A 23553-nucleotide genomic window follows, 5' to 3' on the forward strand; every position below is an offset into this window, starting at 1 on the left:
CAAAAATACCAATGTTTATAAAAAAAGATATTTAATAGCAATTTATAAGCAACAAGCAATTTGTATTCTTGGGCCAATCTTTGCAACACCAACAACGAAGGCACAATGCCTCAACGAGCTGGGAATCAAGCAACAAAATATAAATTTAAAATGTATGTAAAAACAGTATTAAAATAAGAATAAAAAAAAATAATAAAAACTACTTTTTTGGTACTTTAAGCTAGGAAAATCTGTTATCCAGAAAAAGGAAAAAGTGATTATATAATTTATTTATATGAAAACTGATTTTTTTAAATTGATATATTGTTATTTAATATATATTATCATGGCAAATTTCAAAATTTAGTATGACATTATCCAATTTTATTTTTTCAATTGCTAATTTCAAATTAGTTATTTGTAATTTGAATTTTCTTAGTCATCCGCCATTTTTTATAGAATTAATTCCATTGTTGATTGGCTGAATTATATAAGCTCAATTCTGCTCATATACAAGGATAAAATATAAGCACATATATACAAAGTTGAGCTTATGGTTTCAAGTCTCAAAAATTATCCACTTTTGGTGGTTTTATTGTCAACAGTCGTTGAGTATGCAGTTTTTAAACTTTGGCACACTCAGCTCTCATTTATTCTTTCCAACATGTAACATTCATTTAAGTAGAGGTGGTGAAGTATTCGATATTACTTGCTGTGTAACTAATCTATAAATAATTAGAGTCAATGGGGTACTCAATATTCCACCTTCGACCCTCTCATCCATTCACTCTAATAAATACATTCACTCTCAACAACACAAAAGGAGATATCTGTCAACTAATGGGGGCTTGGGAGATGTGGACTTTTCCACAGTATTTTGATTTTAGTGATTTTTATCCACATTTCCTCTAAGACAAACTCCCCCCCCAATCACCCCTACCTGTTGATCCGCCTGGCTGGTTGGCTGCGTCCCTGTGTTGGCCCTCTTGGTACCCCCTAAATGGCATCCCTCCACATATTATTTTATACAAGGATACAAGCTTTAAGGTCCGGTGGCTAATGCGTAAAGCCAGTAAAAAAAAGTAAATTTAAAAGTACCTATTTCCTCTAAAAATGGAACAGAGGACCCACAGGCTTGGTGCTATATCGAGTAGCGTTATGTGGATTAGTGAAAAGATCTACACATTTAATTAGGAAATCCATACTTTAAAAAGCATTCCAAAAATGCAACTATTGTATCGCTCCCAATCTAGACTAAAACGTTTTGTATCTTGAATACTAGTCAAAAAACCATATTTCCAGAATTTTACCATATCTTAATAAAAAGTGTTTGTATAACAAGATAAAATTAATGCATATACTATTTAAATTATATTTCTTTGCTGCATAAAATGTATAAATTAATGATTATTGCACAAAGGAAATGGAATTTCAGCGGTAATAATTTAAATATGTGATTCATTATGGACTGATTTACTTACTATTGCAATAATAGAAATTATAATTTTAAAAAATGTTTCTAAAAAACCTTTTTTTTCCAGATACATTATTGTTTGTATGTAATTATCACAAATCTTTGCTAGTTAAATTTAATGTAACAACTTTTTTTGATTAAAAAAATACATAAAATAAAAGAGAATCGATAAACAATTTATAAATAGTAATAAAAAAGCTTCCAGGATTATAAAAAAAAGTGAAGTTTTCTAGGCCAAAAACTTTAAAAAATATGGCAATTTAACTGAGGCCATGTAGCATGAAAAACTGCAAAGGTCAATTTCTCAAAACTATCAAAACAGTAGATACGGCCTTTCTTCTTAGCAGGGCAGTATAGACCTATTGTTATTGTTAGATCATTTTTGTCATAAGTATACTAAAAATTTTGTTATAATAGTTTTTTTTCTAAAGAATACCAAATATGAGTCCAAATGTTCCATCAATCCTGAATAACATGAAAATTTAAAGCAATACTGTGTTTTTTATTTGTTATTCTAAATCAATCCAATTTTCTAGTAATTTTCGTCGTAAGATCTGTAAGCAATGATACATTGTTACATTTCCACTGTATTTGCTTAAATTTAAAATTTAAATGTTGAGACTGAACGCCAATCTGCATTGCCTCTATGTGGTTTTTTGTGTTATGTAACTATTTTCAAAGGAAGGAAATATGTTTGATAATTAAGGAGAGTTTAAATTTGAATTATTTATAATATTGTAGTCGCCTGGAATTGTTTAATAAATTAAAAATAATGAAAATTTGTTGATGGACATGTTCGTCAGTCCCTAAGCTGGCAGTGATGGAGGGGGTCATCGTCCACTCCCACCACTCGGCCCGCTGAAGTTCGGTCATCACTACTCACTCGACAGATGATTGCCTTATTTTATCACTGAAAGTAATGGTTTAATCGCTGCTCTTCAATTATCTCTGCCTTGTTTTCAAGTCGTTTAACAAAAGAAGAAATGGGTTTGGACGAAGTGAGTATAAATTTACCCTCTCATGTGTACAAATCGTTTGAAAACATTCAGAAAATGCCATAGCTCGTCAAAGTTGATATTTTATTCAGGCCCTTTTAATTGTAAGACCAGATCTGTCACGCCAGGAATGATCAAAGTTTAAAAATTCATTGGTTTATTTATGATTTTCAAAATTGGCCCTCACAGGAAAATACCTGCAGTCTGAAATCCTAGGCTAAATCATTAAAAACATCCAAAACAATAGTGTTAAATTGTTTACTTCACAACTCAAGGTCTCTCAAACAATAAAAAAAATTCTTATTGATTTTTATTGTTAATAATAGCTAAAAAAAAAAGAATAAAAAGGAAACGTGACCTTATGCAGAGGTCATAGAATTAATTGATTTTAATCCGTGATTACATTTCAATGTATGTCGATATTTTTTTCTACCAAATTTCAAGAATTTTTCTATGATTTATTTGTCCTTGCATTAACAATTTGTATTTGACAGATACACTTCTAGCATTTTTCTGTAATTTATTTTTACTTGCATTAACAATTTTTATTCTTTTAAGATTCAATTTTTAAACTTTGTATTCAAAATTCTCAATTTTGTCCATACATTCCAAGATTATTTTCGTCATTATGTTCATTTTTTTAATCAGTTACATATATCTTCTTCCATTTGGGCTTTTGAACACTTAGATTCCAAATTGTTGACTGTCAAAATTTTATTAAATATCTCTTTTATCTTCATCTTCATTACGGTTTTGTGCTATTTTAAAAAACTTATTTGTATTGAAGATGGCAAAATGTAATTGTCAGAGTCAAGCATTTTTCTAATTTTTTTCCTCTCATTAACAATTTTTATTCCTTGTAAGGTTTATAATAATAATATAACACGGACTAATCAGTGAGTATGACCAGGATGATTATGCTACAAATAAATCTAATATTTGCAAGTTAATTTCAAACTAAAGCTTTTTTAAATTTGTTTCATGTTTTCCTGCACATTCGAATTATATTTTATCAAAATTTTTTGATTTTTGTTTTTTGTTCCACTTAAACACATCGATCATTTTCTTTATTATAAAAAATGGATAATCCAGATTAGATTACTTTTTAATATCTAACTTTGAATTGATAAAACATTGCACAATCTTTATTTTTCCCCTGGCAACGAAGTTGACTTTTCGTCATCAATTTCCTCCATTCAGGTTGATTGCTTATCCCTTTCTATGACATTCTAGGATTTTAACAAAGCCGTCGAAGACGTCAAGAATCTTGAAAATTCACCGAAGGATGAAGACCTTCTCGAAGTGTACGCCTTATACAAGCAGGCGACTGTTGGGGATATAAACACCGGTAAATGTATAAGTAATATTTTATAGATAATCTTCATGATTGAATGCTAACATTATCTTATCTTGTTTTATTTGGAAAAAGTCCTTCTTTTTTTTAAATATTTGTTACCAATTAAGTGTCAATTGTTTGTTTTGTTACAGACAAGCCTGGTATGTTTGATTTCAAGGGCAAAGCTAAATGGGAAGCCTGGAATAAAAAAAAAGGCACAGATCAGAACGATGCGAAATTGTCTTATGTCGAGAAAGTTAAATCTCTAATCACAACATATGGCATGAAATGAATAAGTGCATGAAGTAAAATTGGTGTTTATTAATTACTTTGTCAATTGTTTTATTTTTATTGTTTTTCATTATTTGAATTAAATCAATCACAAGTATGTTATTATAATTTTTTTGTGCGATTCCCTGACCAAAACTTAATATTTAGCCCTTTTTTTTGTTTAAGTAAAAAAATATACATATAATTATATTGGGAGATTTTTGTATTTAAAAAAATGTGTAGGAAATTGAGTATAAAGCACAAAATAAAAAATGACTGATTTAGATATTTTTTTTTTGTTTTTTGTTAATCCTTTAAAGTTATCATTACATAATAGGCACTCTTATTTCAATTGAAAAAAAATAATTCTAAACAAACTATCAAAAATTCAGTCTATCTTGTAATTTATTATAAGCACATACCCTAAAACGTAATTAAGGAAAACATATTTTTCATTTAAACAAAAGTTATAACAAAAATCAAATTATGGCACGGCAAATTTATAAATTTAATGTTCATGTACAGTTATTGAACCTGCCCTTTCTGTTTCTGAGCTCGGTGTTGATTGTCGAGAGTAGTGGGTGTGTTCCGCAGTTGCAGGTGTTCCTGAAGTCGTCCAAGTCGAGTGCCCAGACCATACCGCCTCCAAGACCATTTTCTTTGATAAACTTTGACTAGAAGAAAAATCGAGAAATTAATATATTGGGAAATATGTTTAGCGATTATTACATACTTTTCTTCTTATATCTTCGACATCATCGTAGCTGACCCATTGGTTCCCTTTGAAAGCGATCGGACCCATCGCTCCATCTTTATTCCTCACCACTTCCCAGTTTTCACTACTTACCAAGTCACAAATCTGAGGAAAAAAGCAACCGTATAAAAATCAGAATTTTTTTTATATATTTAAATTAGTTACTTCGTAGAAAGCGAGAAATCCTGCAGCCCTTGTGAACTGCCCTTGACGGCCAGGGCCTGAAATCGGAGCGTTCAGAGATGTATCTGATGAATTACACAGTGTGAAACTTTGACCATAGAGCGGCATTCCTAAGACAAGCTTCTCTTTTGGAGTACCATGTTCAATCCAATAGTTAACTGAATAATTCTTTAAATAAAAATCAACATATTAGGATATAATCGATAAATATATTGCAATGTTTCTCTTACGGTGTTAAAATAGTAATATTCATCTGTTTCTGTGTAATACAAGGGCGCGACATGGCCTGTTTTATTGTCCCAGTGTCCATGATAATCATAGGCCATGAGTGAAATCCAGTCCAAATATTGACCCAACACCGGCACATCGTAAGCTTGGCTAATGACCGTCTTGCTCGGGGAAACTGCTGCAGAAAGGAGCCAGCCTTTCAGTTTGAAAACAGAACTGAGTTCCTTTACTAAATTAGAAAACCCTTCTTTGTCCGATTCAGGCCCTTTGTTGCAATCGACCTAAAAATATCGAATAATCTTAAAATTGAAAATTTTATATTAAGACGGTGTGAATTACCTGCCAGCATTTAGGGTATTCCCAATCAAGATCCAGACCCTGGAAGTTGTACTTTTCGATAAATTTGACAACTTTGTTGACAAAGTTGTCCCTAGCCGATTTGCTATTCACTAATCGACTGTATTTATCCTCGAGTGAATCGTTCCAGCCACCAAGCCCAAGCAGAACTTTAAGTCCTTTCTTTGCTAGAGATGAAACTTTAGTGTAAAATTCTGTAAAAAGAAGGTGATTCCTGTTTGAATTTATTGACAAAAATAAAAAACTAATGTGTTAAATTTGTACAATATATTAATTTATGGCTTTAGTTACCGCTGTTGATGTCTGTCCAAGAATCGTGGGGTTTGATTTCAAGAGTATGAGGGTCTAAAACGGCGAAAGCGTATACTATATGTGTGCAGAGGGTAGTGTCTATGTCTTTAGGCGTGTACTGTCCAGCCCCCTGCCTGTACCAAGCCCAGTTTGTAAAGTAACAGACCACTTTGTATCCTGATTCAACAGAGTGTGACTCTTCTGTGGATTCTTCTGGTTCGTTTGGGGTCAGAACAGTCTCTTTTTTGCTCTCATTTCCATCCGGAATTTCCTCCTCGTTTACCGAACAGCCTGCATTCTCAGGCCAATCGCAGATAAGATTGGTCTAAAACAGTTTTTATTAGAACAAACGTTTAAATTTTGTTTTAACTTTAATCAAACTTACCTTGCTGAAGTGTAAGTTAGGAGGGCATTTCTGTTGGACAAGAACGCCGTATTGACATGTGTAAAATTTGGTACAGTCTGTTTTGTCCCCTGTGATATCAGGGCAAGTGTTAATTTCCTCGCCTCTGAATTCATCCTGGGTATCTGACTGTGAAGTAGTAGAGAAATCCTTTTGTAACGTGCAGAGTTTATCGCCTTTGTAGCCTCGTAGGACTCTGTTGATAGTCCTGAGTAGCGGGTACTCTTCACAGCCACAAGTATTGCGGAAGTCATCGAGGTCCAGCGCCCAGATCATTGCACCCCCAAAGTTGTTTCGTTTTACAAATTCCGCCTTGTGCTTGATGCTCGGTCCATCGTCAAAGCTCACCCACTGGTCACCATTCATGGCGTACGGACCCATAGCACCTGACTCATCCTTAACAAGCTGCCAACCCTTTTTCTGTACTCTATCGCAAATCTGAAAATTTTGCAAATTTGAAATAATATTATAGTGAATTAAAAAAAAAAAAAATTACCTCGTAATAAGATAAGAAACCCCTAGCTTTTGTTCCTTCTCCTGCTTTGCCTCCTCCGTAAGTTGGTGAATTTAATCCATTCTTACTGCTGTCTGCCAGGGAAAAACTCTGTCCATACATGGGCATTCCCATGATGAGTTTTTTCGGGTCAGCTCCTTGGTTCATCCAGTAGAACATTGAGAAATTCTATTGAAAATGGAAAATAGTTACTTACTGAAAACTGTATAAATATTTCAAAACATACAGCATTAAATGTTGCATCCTCATCATCATCATGTAAGTACATTGGTGCAACATGACCAGTTCTTTTATCCCACTGACCGTGGTAGTCGTAAGCCATTACTGCAATCCAGTCAAGTTTCTCTGACAATACTTTAACATCATATCCTACAATAAAACATAAAAGATCTTGAATTTATGCAACAAATTTTTATATTGCACATTGGCCCATAAGAAAGGTGTATTTATTACCATTATCAATGACTGTTTTCGCTGGAGATACAGCAGCAGAGAGAAGCAGACCATGAGGTTGAAAAGCTTCTCTCAGCTCGGTGACCCAGTCTGCAAAAGCTTGCTTGTCTGATGCCGGCCCTTTGCTACAATCGACCTGCCAGCATTTGGGATACTCCCAGTCTAGGTCCAACCCGTCGAAATTGTACTTGAGAATGAATTCGACGACGTGTTCATTGAATTTAGCCCTTGCGCTTGGATTATTTACCAGCCTGCTATATTTTCCTCCTGATGAGTCATTCCAGCCTCCGATGGCAACAGTCACCTTAAGACCTTTCTTTTTAAACTTTGTCACTTTTTCATAGAACTCTAAAAAAAAAAAAAAAATGCTTATATGATTGTATTTGTTTTAATTTATTTGAACCAATTCAAATGTACACACTGCTATCGATATCGGCCCAAGAATCATGAGGTTTAATCTTTAAATTAGTGCCATCTAAAACAGCAAATCCATAAACGATATGTGTGCATAGTTCAGAGTCGATGTCACTTGGTAAATATTTGGCTGTTCCATGTCTATTATTAAAAATAACATTAAAATATAAACTGTATCTGTATTTAATGATAGTTCAAATACAAACCTATACCAAGCCCAGTTTGTAAAATAGCATACAACTTTAAATTGTCCATCTGGGCCTGGGAGAGATGGCTTTGTTACTTCACTTGCTGTTGAATCAACTCCCATTTCTGGGGGCTTTTTAGAAGTTTCCATTTCTGGTTTCTAAAAAGAAAGTTGCATGAATATGTGAATAAACCATATTAATTAAATTTATTTTTAACCATTGTTGACATTGTGGGCTTGCTTGGTTTACTACTTTCAGTTGTTGGTTTTTCTGTAGGTCTTGTATTTTCCATTTGTTCTGTGGTAGGACTTGAAGTTGGTTTTGGCCTTGGTTTCATTGTACTCTCTGACCCAGTTCCTTAAAAACGGAAAAGTTTAGTGTTTTTTTTTTAAATTTAAATAATAATAATAATAATAATAAATGTTTTAATGTACTTGGCTCTTTTAACGTTTCAGCAATAGTGGTCAAAAGTGGATGTTTTCCTTCTCCACAGGTGTTTCTGAAATCGTCCAGATCTAAGGCCCAGATCATTCCACCGCCAAGGTCCATTTCCCGAATAAGCTCGGACTAACGAAAAATAAATTTTTTTTTAACAGTTTATTTTTGTTTAATGTTTAATTTTACCTTTTTCTTTATCATTTCTTTATCGTCGAAGCCAACCCATTGAGTATCGCGATAAGCGTACGGGCCCATCCTTCCTTCCGGATCTTTTACAACTGTCCAACCGTGATTTTTCACTTTATCACAAATCTAAAAGTTCAGAAATTAATAAAAGACTGTCGAATAAAAATTATTTGTAACCTCCTACTTCGTAATATGCGAGGAAACCGGCGGCCCTTGTGAATTCACCCGCCTGTCCTGGTCTTGGAGCTGGAGCATTCAAGCCATGTTCTTGCGCTTTGGTAAGCGTAAAGCTCTGTCCGTACATTGGCATTCCCATGACCAATTTCCTCCTTGGTACTCCTCCATCAATCCAGTAGTTGAGAGAGTAGTTCTGCCATTACAAAATAATAAATTACTTTAATTTTATTACGATTATGATTAATGAGCAGGAACCATTAGGTTTTCAATTTCAATAATCCCTGCTGTACTGTTTTAAATTTACTGTATTGTAACAATTCAGTTTTATACTGGAAACTATGCTAATTTGATCATTTTCTGCTTTATTATTTTACATCTTCTGTGGTGCATCTGTTCCTTAGTCAAGTCATGATTATAAGCTTAAAACTAGAATTCTTCACCTAAAGTTAGTCATTATTAAAATTATTTGTTACACACAGCGTTGAAGTAATAGAAGTCATCATCAGGATGTTCATAGAGTGGTGCTACGTGGCCTGTTTTTTTATCCCATTGACCATGATAATCATAGGTCATTACAGAGATCCAGTCAAATCCTTCAGCCATTGCCTTTACATCATAACCTTAAAATGAATCGATTAGTAATGCTTTAAAAAAAAATTTATGGAAAATTAAAATTACCTGCATCAATAACAGTCTTGCTCGGAGAAACTGCTGCTGACAACAGCAGATTGTGCTTGCTGAATTCTTTCTTTATTTCCAGAACCCACTGGCCGAATGCTTTCTTGTCTGAATCTGGTCCTTTGTCACAATTTGTCTGAAATAAAGACCGTGTTAAATTTCGTCTAGGTGAAAAGTAAAATTTCTCCTTACCTGCCAACATTTCGGATATTCCCAATCAAGATCCAAACCATCAAATTTGTATTTAAGCAGTAAAGGCACAGCATGCGATATGAAACGAGCCCTTGCATTTGGATTGTTGACCAGTCTACTGTATTTATCCCCTTTAAATTTATTCAATTAAATTTATCATTATTTTTATTAAATTTTATTAAAAATCTGTATAAATTACCTTGAGAATCGTTCCATCCACCCAGGGCCAGTAAGACTTTAACCCCCTTCCTTTTGAATCTGACAACCCTCTGATAAAAGTCTGAAATTTTTTTAATAACATGATTACAAATTATTTGAATTATATTTGTAATACGCACGGTTGTCAAAATCAGCCCAAGAATCGTGCGCTTTTATAACCAGTTTGTCATGATCGAGTACGGCAAATCCATAGACAATATGAGTGCAGAGATCAGAGTCGATGTCTTCCGGCACGTACTTTCCTTTTCCTTGCCTATACCACGCCCAATTTGTGAAATAGCAGACAACTTTGAAGTAGCCTAAAATAAGAAAATACAATTACCAAAGTCAAGACGTTTAAGGGCGTCAGTCTTTATTACCAGAAAGAGGGTGGTCGTACGGTACTTCCGGCCATGGTTCCTCAGTAGTGGTACTTGTCCAGGACCACTCGGTCTGTTGGTCTGGCTTCCAAGTCCATTCAGTAGTGGATGATGACGGCTTCATTGTTGTTGTCGATTCCGACTTGTTCGGCTTGTCCTCAGGTTCGGTGCCACTGTCCGTTCCGCCTTTGCATTTTGCAGTGGCAGGCCAGTCACAAATATTCATTTTCTATAAACACGAAATTAATTAATGTAACTTTTTCTGAAATGAAACTTTAGTTATTTTTACTTGATTCCAATGAAGGCCAGGGGCACAGGAATGGACTTCGTATTTATCCCAGAGGCATTGTAGGTATTTTGTGCAGCTATTTGGATGAGGGGAAAACATTCCCTTTGAACATCCCATATCTCCACTTTTAAGTGTGATGCTATCTAAAATAGTATAGAATATTTAACAAATACTGAATATACTATAGTAAGAAACAATGTACTTTTTGTATTTGAGCATTTGAAGTTAAAAGACCAGTCACAGATATTTGAATCAGGGTTGAAATTCAGACCAGGGGCACATGACTGTTTCACCAATAAACCGTTGACACACATATGGAACGCCGAGCAATCACCGGGTACTGGGTAATATCTCCCATTTTCACACGGGCTCATTTCCTAAAATTCAATAGGATTCTATTGATACTGCTCGTTCTAAATGATTAACCAAGAGTACGTGTGATTCAAACCTGTTCAGTAGTCACAGATGGCTTTTTAGAAGAAGATGGCTTCCATGAACTTTCTGTGGTTGTGGACGTGGTTGGAGAAGTCGACCAGACATGTTCAGTGGTTTTCTGTGTTGAAGACGTACCTGATTCTGTAGTAGTACTGGTTATAGGTTGAGTTGACCATTGTTTTTCAGTTGTAGTTGTTGTTGTTGTAGGTGTCTCACTTGGTTTCCCATTAGTTGAATCTAATAAGAAAAAATTCAATAATTAATTTATACATCTTTGTCACAATTCAATTTAATTTATAGTGAAAATGCGTTGATTTAGACTTCATGATAACGAGCCCAATGCCTGAAAAAAAGGATCCCACTTTTTGGGTAGAGACCCCGGGGTATCAGCCCATTCTTGCAGAAGAGACTAAGAGTGTTATTTCCTAAAAAATAGTGCTGAAGAAGTCATGTCTCTTGGGAGATGAGCATCATAATTTAAAAAATAAACTGTTTCATTGACTGGGGCCCCCTTTCCCAGCACAAACTAGGAATTGAACTCTGACAGAAAAAACAGATCTGGCCATGGTGTGTTACTCCTTCCAGCCGGTGGTGACCACCTTTGTCATGTAAGTTCATTCATACTGTAAATTTCAATAAGAAGTCTGTCAAAAAACTCTCCAACTCTCTTCTCAGCTACACTCCATGTTTTATATAAAACTGTCTATCCCTAAATAAACAAGTAATAGGCATCGGTGGCCGCAACAGTTTAGGCATTGACACGGCACTCATCACTGTAAGGTAAAGGACTCGGGTTCAAATCCAGTGACCCTGCATTCATTTTGTTATATTTGAACATAATTTCATTTAAAATACATTAATATTAATTCCTGTTTAATATGTTTTTGTTGATTTCACTACCCATCAATCTATCCTTATATTTTCTTACATTTCCATTTTTTTTAATTTTAATGGTGAAAATCCTGTTTATTTAAATTAAAATTTTTAATTGTTTTAAAATTTAAAAAAGAAATTTAATTTATGTTAATTATCATCATTTTCCATGTTTTATTAATAATTAAGAATACATTTCTGAATAGAGAGCACGCTCTGGCTGTTGGGATATCAGATTTAAAGGCAAATTAACTCAATTAATTGAGGCGTTTTTGAGGATGAAAGATTCCTTGTCAGATTGAGATCTGTGCTCCTAGGGACTTTGTTCAAGTGAATAGAGTCCCTGAGGGTTCAGTGATAAGCGTTACACTTTTCTTGATCGCAGTGAATGGTATTGCTGATGGTGTCCTCCGACCAATCAGACGATTACTGTACATTGACAACCTCAGCTTTTTCCTTTTAGAGAAAGACCTAGCGGAGGTCAGAGGGGTGATGCAGTCAGCGATAAACGTTGTGGCTGGAAGAGCCGAAGAAATCAGATTCGTCTTCTTTGTGTCGAAAACCATATGCATCCAGTTTTGCAAACTTACGAGGACTACCCTTCTGCATCTCTGCCTGAGGGACACTGCAGAAGGGTACATAGAGTCGGTGAGGTTCCTCGGCTTCATGTTTAATCAAAAGCTTAGATGACAGCCACACATTGTCGAGGTGAAGTAAAGGAAAGTAATAACATTATTAAAGTTCAGAGGTCATGGTCGGAGAGTGGATAGACCCTCCTGAAAATATTTGACTCGTTGCTATGCTCCTTTTCTTCAGCCCGAAATACACGCCTGCCGAGGCTCGATACTATCAGGGTCTTCGAATGGTCTATATGCATTCATTATAAGCTCTTTGACCAGCCTGTGTTGTGAATTGGAAGTGCTGCCGCCTGAATTTCCGAAGGAGCAGCTCACCTCCAACTATGCAGTGGGGTTCGTTGCTAAACTGGGACATCTTCTTCCAGGTCCATAGATGCCTAAGGGCTTCAAACCGGCAGGGATAACACTTTGAATGGTCCTCGAGCTGGGCAACTGGTCAATTAATTAATATTGTAAAAGGCACCTTTCAGGTCTGATCAAGACCTCTGAGGCTCTGTTCCTAATCAGTTGGGCCTGTCTTGCTTGGATCGAAAAACAAGCAGAACATGTTTCAAACAGGATGTTATATGCAATGAGGACTGTTGACAAATTTTACAATAAAAACCTAAAATATCGTACAATTTCTATTTAACATTACCTGCGGAACATTTAGCTTCACTTGGCCAGTCGCAGACTTTAGCAAAATTATTCCAGTGCAAACCTCCGGCACAATGCTGCTTTCTAAATTCTCCAAGTATACACCTAAAAAAACGATTTGTTATTTAGAATTTTAATCCTTGGCAGGTATATTATTTTTGTTCAGACCTGTAATAAACATTGCAGTTCCCAGGATTTGGCTTATATTCGCCTGATTGACAAGTTGTTGGCAATTCTGTTGTGCTCTCCTCTGTCGTACTCGGCTCTTTTTCTGATGAAACAAAAACTTTAAAAAGGCAAAATTATATATAAAACATTGGATGTTATGAAATAAAACCTGTCGTAGTTGTTGATGTAGGCTCCTTTGTTGTAGTTCTAGTTGTAGTTGTAGTAGCTCTTGTTGTTGTTGTTTTTACAGTAGTAGTTGTTGGTTTTTTAGAAGGCTTCTTACTAGTGGTTGTTTCAGGAACCCACCATTGCGGTGTGGTAGTTTTCTGAGTTGTCGTCGTCAAATGTCCATGATTGTGTTCTGTTGTCGTCACTAATCCTTAAAAATTATCAAAATTTAACAATTGAATGGGATTGTTGGGAAGTAAGACCTACCAGCCTCAGGATCCAAAGTGGTCGATACCGGAGGTGGAGTCACAGGTGTCGGAGGCTTTGTGCACCCAGTGACACCCTCAACGACCTTTCTGCCCAATGCCTTGTTCATGGCACGTAGAAGCGGATATTGGCCTTTGCAGCATTGGTTGTGGAAATCATCCATATCCATAGTCCAGGCCATTAGACCTCCAAGTCCTTCTTTTTTTACAAACGCACCCTTTAATTAAGTACATTTATTAGAAAAAAATACTGTCGATTGTGACATGTAAGAGAACAACTGACTTTTTCCAAAACAGAATCCTCATCATCAAAGCTAACCCACTGGTCCTTATCGTAAGCATACGGTCCAGAAGGGCTGCTTTCTTTCTTCAATTCATTCTTTTTTACTGTAAAAACAAATCAATCTTTATTGAAAATAGTTTTGGATCTATTTCATAAACCTTTTAAAAATAAAACCTTTGAAGCAAATTTCAGAGAATGCAAGCATTCCTGGTTGTGTTGTTGAAGGACCGGCATTACCAGGACCTTTTGCAGGACTTCCGAGTCCATGATTACTGGGTGATACCAGAGTGAATGTTTGACCGTAGAGAGGGACGCCAATGACCAGCTTGCTTTTGTCACCTCCTTTCGATATTATGTATTTAACAGCAGATTCCTACAAGAATGTGTTTTATTTGAAAAGGACAAAAGGTTTGTACAATGAACGTACAGTGTTGTAAGTTGGAAGAGGATCAGTCGATTGCCCTCGAAGAGGGCTAACATGTCCTGTTTTGTTTTCCCACGATCCGTGATAATCGTAACTCATCACTGACATAAAGTCCACTGCTTTGCTGATGGTTGGTAAATCGTACCCTTTTTCGAGTATCTCCAGGTAACCACTGAGGCTCACTGCCAGCAGAAGTTTCGGAGATTGCTTGTCAAAAGCGCTTCTCAGTTCCTGGAACAACAGAAATGAGAATCAAAAATAGTGGTAATTTTTTATTTTTTTATTTTCTATTTAATTTTACACACTTGTACTAATTTGGCAAAATTGGCCTTATCGCTTTCTTTTCCTTTTGTGCAATTGGACTGCCAACAGACAGGGTAATTCCACTCGAGGCTAAGCCCTGAAAACTTGTGCTGTCTCAAAAGTCCTACGACAGAAGCTACAAAAGCCCTTCTGCTGTTTCCGGATGATACGAGCTTGGAATACTTATCTCCAGAAGAATCCGTCCATCCTCCGATTGCAAGCATCACTTCTGTTCCTTTTTCCCTTAACATTGTCAGCCTGTTGTACATGTCTGGATAAAGAAGAAATCAGTAATTGTTTATTTAGTGATATATTAATTTAAATCTCACTGTTTTCCACATCTGCCCAAGGATCAAAAGGAACCGCTGTCAACGAATTCGGGTCAAGTGATGCAAAGGCGTAAATTACATGAGTGCAGAGCTCTGGGTCGACATGCTCTGGGAAAAATTTAGCTTCTCCTTTTCTATACCAAGACCAATTTGTGAAGTAACAAACTATTCTAGAACTTCTATCTTCATCTAAAGATAAATTTGATCAATGCATACATTAAAATTTCACGGAAATATATTCGTACTTACTTCTGGCATAAGGTAGCGCAGATAATTGTTTTTCCTTTGCATCTTCCAACAACAAAACAACTTGAGCTATTTCAATCAATTATTATTAATTAGTAATGATCATTATTTATTAATTATTGTTCAACTTACTTCTTACTGGGCATGAAACAAGAACAGGCCAGTTGCACAAGTTCAGTTGAGGGTCATAGTGCAAACCGTGAGGACATATGTATGTGTGCTTCATATTCCATTGACACCTGAAATTACACGTCTCTAGATTTGTTAAATAAAACTTGTTAATAAACTCACCTATAATAAACAGAGCAATCATTTAAATCGCCAATATATCCTTCTCCTGAGCAGTTGCTTGCTGAGGCAAGGACGGTCACTCCAACTCCAGGTGAAACCATGGCTAAAAGTACAAAGTTAGAAATGCCTCTTGTTTATTTCACCTTATAAAACATACCAGGAATGTCAGGAACAAGAGCTTTTTTAACGGTGTTCAACAACGGGTACTTTTGTCCGCATATGCCCTGAAAGTCATCCAGGTCCAATGACCAAACCATTACCCCTCCAAGTTTTTCTCTTTTCATGTATTCCATCTTAAATAAATACAAAATTGTTTATAAATCAAAATTACAAAATGGGCAAAAATTAATTACCTTTTGAGTGATACTATAGCTGTCCTCAAAACCGACCCATTGATCTTTATTGACCATGTATGCAGAACCTGATCCTTCTCTGTATTTTCTCCAGCTAGTGTTTTTCTTCCTTACACAGACTTCATAATACGCCATAAAACCTGGCTGTTGGGTGAATCTAAAAAATTGAAATTGTTATTTTAATTATGACTTCTGGACGAAGGGTGAATTTACTTGGCTTCAAGTCCTGGAGATTTCACAGGAGAACCTGGTGACCATTTTTTCTCGCTCTCGAGCGTATAAGATCTACCAAAAAATGGTATGCCGAGAATCAGCTGACTACTGTGTACCCCTCGCTTCAACCAGTATTTGACAGCATAATCCTTGAAAAAAAAAAAAATTAAACAATGGTTTAAAAAAAATTACGAATAAATCTATTAAACAAAACTTACAACTGATTATTTTGAAATCGTGAGATGCAGTCTGGTGTGATGTAGGTTTAGAAAAACATTTTTTTTATCATGCCAACATTTTGATCTTTATTGAGATCATCATCAGGGCGCAAAGTGTGTGTTTTCTGTGTAGATGTATCATTGTAGTGTCTCAATAAAGATTGAAACGGCACGATAAAGAAAATGTTTCAGACCACAGCTCATGATATCTAAATAATCATTAATTAACGGTCACTAAACACCACACAAAACTTACCACGTTAAAGTACAAAGATAGTGGATCTTCTTCTTTAGACATAATGAGCGGAGAAGGATGGTTGGCCGCATCATCCCTTTCTTGATGAAAGTCAAAACTCTTTAATAGAACGAAATGCAAAAATGGCGCAATTACCGGCACATCGTAACCATCTTCTAGCCTAAATCTATAACCAAATAATTTAATTTTTACTTATTTCTTTAAATTTACTGTTGAAATGTACCTTGATGGTGACACGGAAGCAGTCAAAAGCCAGCCACGTGAGTCAAGCACTCCTGAAAGCTCTTCAATCAATTTGGAAAGGTTGTCTTTATCCTTGTTCTTACCACCTAGGTCTTCAGCACCTTCATTTAAATAAAATTAGAACCATTTTGAGGAGAAATATAGTATTTTTAATACCAGGATATTCCCAATGAAGATCCACTCCGTCGAAACCATTTTCAGCGATAAACTTCAACGTCGATAAAATGAATGTTCTTCGGTTTGAAGCATTTGATGTCATTTTGGAAAGTTTTCCTGATATTGAGATAAGGACTTTGAGGTTCGGGTTGCTCCTTTTAAGACCAACAATAGACCTGTATCCACCTGAAAAATATTTTTAAAAAACTCTAAATTCGCCAATTTCATGACCAATTAATATATTTTTAGTTGAGATAAAAAACGTAAAAAGTTTAAAAAACATTAAATTAAGAAGTAAATTATTAACAAATAAGATTTTTACCTTTAACAATGTCATATTCATTGTCAAGTGGTGAAATTTTTGATGTGAGAGTGTCCACTGTAGCGAATGCATAGATTATATGAGTGCATGCGAAAGGATCTATGTTTTCAGCAGTGAAAGTCGCTGGTGGTCTTCGGTACGAAGCCCAGGATTCAATGAAGCAAAATAGCCTTTTACCACTCTGATCTATAATTAAATTCAAGTTAAAAGTAGAGTCTGGACTTATTTTGATATTAACAGGGGAAAACTCACTGGACTGTCTTGTTCCAGGGACTAAGCGCCACCAAGGGCCGCGAGTGTACGGTGTAGGACGATGCTCTACAGCTTCCCTCAAAGGAGCATTCTCTTGAGATCTAAATGAAAATTTTCAAATTCATCTAATCCAACCCGACGGGAAAAATATTTAAAATTCGAAAACTTACCTTTCTCTTAATGTAGGGATTTTTTCAACAGAGTTCCGCAATGGAAGGCTCCCCCAGCCAAATGGCAGGCTGTAGGATGAAGTTCGGTGAAGAGGTGAAGGCCTGCTTTGTACCGAATCGCGCCTGAAGCCGCTCACTATTGTCAAAACCAGAAGGAAAACTCCGGCCAACCACATTTCTCTGTAATTATGTAATAATAAATCAGACAAATAAATTTAAAATTGTATCAATTAATACAGACCACCTAAGCGACTAAACATTCATCACATTCAGCTACTTACTGACATATCCAGATAAGGTGTCTAAGAACCACTTTTAAAACTTTAGCAGTTTTTTCTTTTAAATTCCACATTGTACTAAAGAAGCTTTTGATTTAGGAATGTTTATACTTTGTGATACGAGTGGTGGCTTGAGAAAGGCAAAAGGGAAAGTAAGTTTTAAGAGTCCCTCAGTGCATTTTAAACAATTGTCACTCCAATTTTGTTTGGGACACAATTAATATTTACTGTATAATCTGGTTTACATTATTGCTTTAATAATACATTGAAAATATTAAATAAATGTAATTTTGGGTATTGTTTACAATCTTCTGTTTATTTTCATATTCTGCGCACTAAATGTGCTTTTGTTTATGTATGTTCCTATATATTATACATTTTTACAAATTAACACATAAATTTATATAAACACAGTCTATTTTTCTATCGACAAAAATTTGCTTGAGATTGTACAAATTAATGTTTAAAAGACACTTTATGCTATAAAACAAAAAAATTTAGCATAATCTCAAGAGTAGGATGGTTAATGAAAGATATTTAAATTTTTGAACTTAAATGCCAAGTATTTGACCACAATTATTAGATTAAATGAAACAAGCTTTTTTAACTGCTCAATTCGGAAATTCACTATGATTGGACCAAAAGTTTCAGTACTTTTAGATGTTCATATTTGCTAATTTGTCTCTCTATTTATTAAACAAAATTGGCTAAGAGAGAGAAGGACCTATACAATTTTAATGGTGAAGAAAGAGAAAAAGATAGGGGGAGGGTAAACACAACTTTTAATAGAATTTTTCACTACTCTCCCTACTTTCCCAGTTTAAACTAAAAAATCATGTCATAATATATCTCGTTGGAAAGAGGAATGTTTTTCTACAAAGTAAGTCTAATTTGTCATAGGAAAATAATTGCTATCAGTACTTGTTTTAATCCGGAAGCTAGATGTTTTTTGTCTGGATTAAAATTATGAAAGATTTTCCGTGGAGACTGTATGTTGTTTCACATAGTATTAAACAGCTATTTAAGACAAATTGAATTATTTAATTAAAAATGGATTACTTACAATTTGCGAAGTTATGGAATTTTTTTTCTTTTTTTATATGGGGGTTCGTAACAGCAGAGGTCATATCAACTTTTGGGTGTCGGTGTTTTTTATTAAAACACTGACACCCCGAAGGTATCAAGTAATCTGGGGTAGCATAATTGTAATTTATTAGAATGACTGAAAGGCTTTATCCTCAATTATCCTGAGAAATGATGAGTACTCTGGGGTAATGTAAATTAACTGTAGTGTGAGAATGTAATTTATTAGCATGAATGGCAGGACTTATACCCAATTACCTCCAGGAATATCAACGACTCTGGGGAAGTGTGAATGTAATTTATTAGCGTGAATGGCAGGACTTATACCCAATTACCTCCAGGAATATCAACGACTCTGGGGAAGTGTGAATGTAATTTATTAGCGTGAATAGTAGGGCTTATTACCTCCAGGAATATCAAGGACTCTGGGGATAGTAAGAATATAATTTATTAACGTGAATAACAGGATTTATACCCAATTTCTATGAGTAATATCAGGACTCTGGGCAGTATGATTGAATTGTAGTGTGGACGTAATTTATTAGCGTGAATAGTAGGGCTAGCTGTTTTATCTTCTTTCTGTTTTAAGCGCATTTGTGTTTGTTATTTATGTTATTTTTGATGCTAACATAGGACAACGTGCTAACAGAAGTGTAAAGAAAAGATAGAGTAACAAATTTAACTGTTCTGATCATAACTTGGCTGAAGAAACGGGAAAAGAAATTGGATTAAAACGTGAGAAAGACAAGAAAAGAAAAACAAAGAAAGAGAGAGCTGGTGATAACCATTGTAGCTTACCGGCCCTAAAATAAAAAAAAAATAAAATAATATTTATTCGTACATAATACCACATTCTTGGATACGCATGTTCTCGTTGTTTCTTTGATAAAATGGCCGAAATATGATTGTCAAAACGGTTTAAACGGCTTTAGATAATGGACAAACTAGACTCAGAGCATCTAACTATTCATTCATTTAACTAAACATTTAATTTTATTGATTTTTAGTTGGGTTAAAGCGCCTAATGAATAAAATTAAAAATAAAAATAAATCAGAGGTGTTTTTAATGTACTGTGGCACAAGTTTTCATGAAATGTTCAGGCCGCTTAGGTCAAGATCCGCCATGATCTGTTGTGATTTAGGCAATGTAGAAAACTCCGATCCCCAATTTATTTTATTATGGTCAATTTTATTGCTTTATTTTTGTTTTTTCTAAAGTATTTTGGTTCCTTCAGTCTTAATGTTTGATCTACGCCACCCGGTCCAGCGATTTTGACAATTTCACGATTGTGACGAACCGACATTAAAATCATATTTCCGTATCTGCCGTTTCTAGGCGATAACAACGAGTAAACAAACTGTAATCTCCGCCGGGGAAGAAAAAGGCGTTGAAGACGCGAAGAGACGCGTCTTGAATACTGAAAAACTCCGAGAGTTGAACGAACTGGCAGAAACGGCATCTGACACGGGGGGAAAGGAAATCTGGATTGATTATCCTTTTTACGGGAGAGGAGTGAAAAAAAATGATATATACGATGGTGCCCAAGGCGTGGTCGATACGGAAAAGAAAAAAAAGTGCAAAAATCACCTCGGCTGGACCAGTTCCTCGGCAAAGTTTAATGACATCCAGACCAAGGACGGACTTTTACACACAAAACAAACACCTCAAAATTATTATTTTTTATTCTTCTGCACGCTTCCTTTGTTTGTTAATGCAAATTGAAAAGATCAACATATGAATAATTATAACTGTAATAAAATTTGAATAATGCGAAGGAGTAGATCTCTACTAAATAAAACATCCACCCTTTCTACCTATACATACAGTTTAAGTGCAATTATTTGAAAAATAAATATTCTTTTTGGCCCATCCTCATCCTAAATAGAAAATACTATCTTCTGGCATTGAAATCACCAACATAAAAAAAATTACAGTACTCTTTTCTGGACTAACTTATAATTTAATTCATACAATTTCTACCTTCGGAAATGAACGAAATCCATTGAAACAAATCAAGTACTTTCTATTTAGACATTAAAAATAAAATATAATTTCTTTTAGCCTTAATAATTCATCCTGGTTTTTTAGACTTTAGAATTTAAAATACTATAACGGTACTTCTGCATTTTCCGTCGAAATTTATTTACTTTTATCTATTAATAATAAAAGATGGTTATATTTTATTGGGTCGGTAAAACATTTACTCTAAACTATCCTTTTGGATTTGTTTAGCAGTGGGGTATTTTCGAATTAAATCTTTTTAAGTACTTACTATAACGGTACTTCAGCGTTTAATCCTGAAGTCCCGCCAAAAAAGGTGTTGATATATGTCAAAAATGAAATATGACCGATTATAATTTAATTTGTATATTTAATTTACCTCCTTTCAGACTTTTTAGACTTTAGTATTTTCCATATTAAACTTTTGTCGGTTTAACGGTACTTCTCCATTTTTGCAATGAAATCTCATAAAAAAATATCTCATTTAAAAACAAAAGATAATCATATTTTATATATTTTTTTGTAACAGTGAGGAAAATACTAGAAATACGCCTTTAAATTGCTACAATTACAAAGTAATTACATAGCATTTTGCATTGAAATCCCTTAAAAACGTGCACATAGAGTCTAAAAATAAAAGATAATTCCGTAAAAATCCTTTCATTTATCCATTAAAAGTAAAAGAGAATTAATTAATCATATTTTACTTATTTTTTTCAATAGCCAGGAAATTTTTTTTAAAAAACTTTAAACTTATACAAAAGCAATTGAGAATTTTGTATTGAAATCCCTTAAAAACGTGCACGTAGAGATTAAAAATAAAAGATAATTCCTTAAAAATTCTTTCATTTATCCATTAAAAGTAAAAGATAATTAATCATATTTTACTTATTTTTTTCAATAGCCAGGAAAATTTTTTTAAAAAACTTTAAACTTATACAAAAGCAATTGAGAATTTTGTATTGAAATCCCTTAAAAACGTGCACATAGAGATTAAAAATAAAAGATAATTCCGTAAAAATCCTTTCATTTATCCATTAAAAGTAAAAGAGAATTAATCATATTTTACTTATTTTTTTCAATAGCCAGGAAAATTTTTTAAAAAAACTTTAAACTTATACAAAAGCAATTTAGAATTTTGCATTGAAATCCCTTAACAAATATATAGCTATTATAGCGTAGTTATAGCGATTAGAAATAAAAAAATAATCAGTGATATTTTATTGATTACAAATTATACTTATTTGGAACAATCCTTTTAAATATATTATTTTCTTTTTCCCGTTACATTTTTTCTCTTTCTGCTTTTCTCTCGTGGGTTCATCAATCGATTATGAATAATTAATATTTAAAAGAATATATTAATGTCAGTATTGTTTTTTATTATTATTATTATTTTATTATTGCTATAATTATTATTTTACTATGTATATAAAACTAAATTTATTTGTAAAATATGTACTTCTAACTATCCTTAAAACTATAATAAATTACCGATAAATTACTAATTGTAATATTGTAGTTATAAATGACAATTATTTTATATGTGTAAATACGGCAAATTTGAGAGTAGATACGAGTGAAAATATAATTTGAATATATTAAAAAATTTCTGCAACATTTTAAAATGGGGGGGGGGGTTCAAAAGTACCATCCATCAAGAATGAAATAAATTACCGATAAAATGACTAATTATAATATTGCTGTTGTAAATGACAATCATATTACCTTTGTAGGAGAGGCAAATTTGAGAATAGATACGGATAAAAATATAGTTTGAAAATACAAAATGAAATGTACAACATTTAAAAGGGGGGTGGGGGTGGAGCGAGTTCTCAAATACCAACCATCAAGTACCAAATAAATTGACGATAAAATGACCAATAGTAATATAGTTGCAAAAGACTAGTAAAAATATAATGTGAAAATATTAAAAAAAAAAATTCTGCTACATTTTAACAAGGGGGGGAGGTTGAAAAGTACCATCCATCAAGATAGAAATGAATTACCGATAAAATGACTAATTGTAATAATGCAGTTGGAAATGACTAATGTATTACCTCTGTATGAGAGGCAATTTTGACAGTAGATACGAGTAAAAATTTAATTTGAAAAAAAAAAAATTCTGCGACCTTTTAACAGGGGGGGATCAAAAGTACCATCCATCAAGACTGAAGTAAATTGCCGATAAAATGACCGATGGTAATATTGTAGTTGCAAATGATTATTATATTACCTCTGTAAATAAGGCAAATTTGAGAGTGGCTACGAATAAAAATATAGTTTGAAAATGCTAAAAAAAATTTTTGCGACATTTTAACAGGGGGGGGGGAGGAGGATCAAAAGTACCATCCATCAAGACTGAAGTAAATTGCCGATAAAATGACCAATGGTAGTATTGTAGTTGCAAATGACTATTATATTACCTCTGTAAATAAGTCAAATTTGAGAGTAGATACGAATAAAAATATAGTTCGAAAATACTAAAAGAATTTCTGCGCCATTTTAAAAGGGGGCGGGGGTTCAAAAGTACCATCTATCAAGAGTGAAGTAAATTGACGATAAAATGA

The 23553-nt window shown here is 34.1% G+C and overlaps 2 protein-coding genes across 2 annotated transcripts; one reads left to right on the forward strand and one right to left on the reverse strand.

Annotated features, from left to right (window-relative positions):
- Positions 1-2295: 2295 nt before the first annotated feature.
- On the forward strand, positions 2296-4172 carry LOC106662664 (acyl-CoA-binding protein-like). The gene is made up of 3 exons (XM_014386891.2): positions 2296-2451; positions 3682-3796; positions 3937-4172. The coding sequence occupies exons 1-3, from the start codon at positions 2437-2439 to the stop codon at positions 4074-4076; spliced, it is 270 nt and encodes an 89-aa protein (XP_014242377.1). The 5' UTR covers positions 2296-2436; the 3' UTR covers positions 4077-4172.
- A 168-nt stretch (positions 4173-4340) lies between these two features.
- Positions 4341-18002, reverse strand: LOC106662415 (probable chitinase 10). Its single transcript, XM_024225706.1, has 47 exons — positions 17902-18002; positions 17621-17800; positions 17451-17551; positions 17199-17384; positions 16877-17062; positions 16701-16821; positions 16478-16643; positions 16004-16152; positions 15791-15947; positions 15595-15730; positions 15438-15540; positions 15279-15385; positions 15150-15215; positions 14901-15089; positions 14574-14842; positions 14272-14499; positions 14019-14217; positions 13845-13948; positions 13563-13779; positions 13297-13506; positions 13128-13245; positions 12961-13064; positions 10826-11049; positions 10580-10754; positions 10378-10520; positions 10089-10317; positions 9849-10028; positions 9710-9790; positions 9511-9641; positions 9319-9454; positions 9118-9260; positions 8648-8833; positions 8464-8589; positions 8274-8406; positions 8057-8196; positions 7858-7997; positions 7659-7792; positions 7238-7585; positions 7011-7153; positions 6767-6952; positions 6253-6708; positions 5868-6192; positions 5559-5770; positions 5222-5500; positions 4974-5159; positions 4788-4913; positions 4341-4728 (listed from the first exon to the last, which is right to left on the reverse strand). Exons 1-47 carry the CDS (start codon positions 17970-17972, stop codon positions 4570-4572), a joined length of 8088 nt encoding a protein of 2695 aa, XP_024081474.1. The 5' UTR covers positions 17973-18002; the 3' UTR covers positions 4341-4569.
- Positions 18003-23553: the final 5551 nt, after the last annotated feature.

This window comes from Cimex lectularius, unplaced genomic scaffold, assembly GCF_000648675.2.
Source record: "Cimex lectularius strain Harlan isolate CLEC.00 unplaced genomic scaffold, Clec_2.1 scaffold33, whole genome shotgun sequence".
Lineage (NCBI taxonomy): Eukaryota > Metazoa > Arthropoda > Insecta > Hemiptera > Cimicidae > Cimex > Cimex lectularius.

Excerpts from the sequence above, each read along its gene's own strand:
- LOC106662415 (XM_024225706.1), bottom strand. The coding sequence starts at position 17,972 with ATGTGGAATTTAAAAGAAAAAACTGCTAAAGTTTTAAAAGTGGTTCTT. Across the intron at positions 16,822-16,876 it reads TCTTCATTGGGAATATCCTG|GTGCTGAAGACCTAGGTGGT; the intron begins GTATTAAAAATA and ends ATTTAAATGAAG. Across the intron at positions 15,731-15,790 it reads GCTATAGTATCACTCAAAAG|ATGGAATACATGAAAAGAGA; the intron begins GTAATTAATTTT and ends TATTTATTTAAG.
- LOC106662664 (XM_014386891.2), top strand. Across the intron at positions 3,797-3,936 it reads TGTTGGGGATATAAACACCG|ACAAGCCTGGTATGTTTGAT; the intron begins GTAAATGTATAA and ends GTTTTGTTACAG.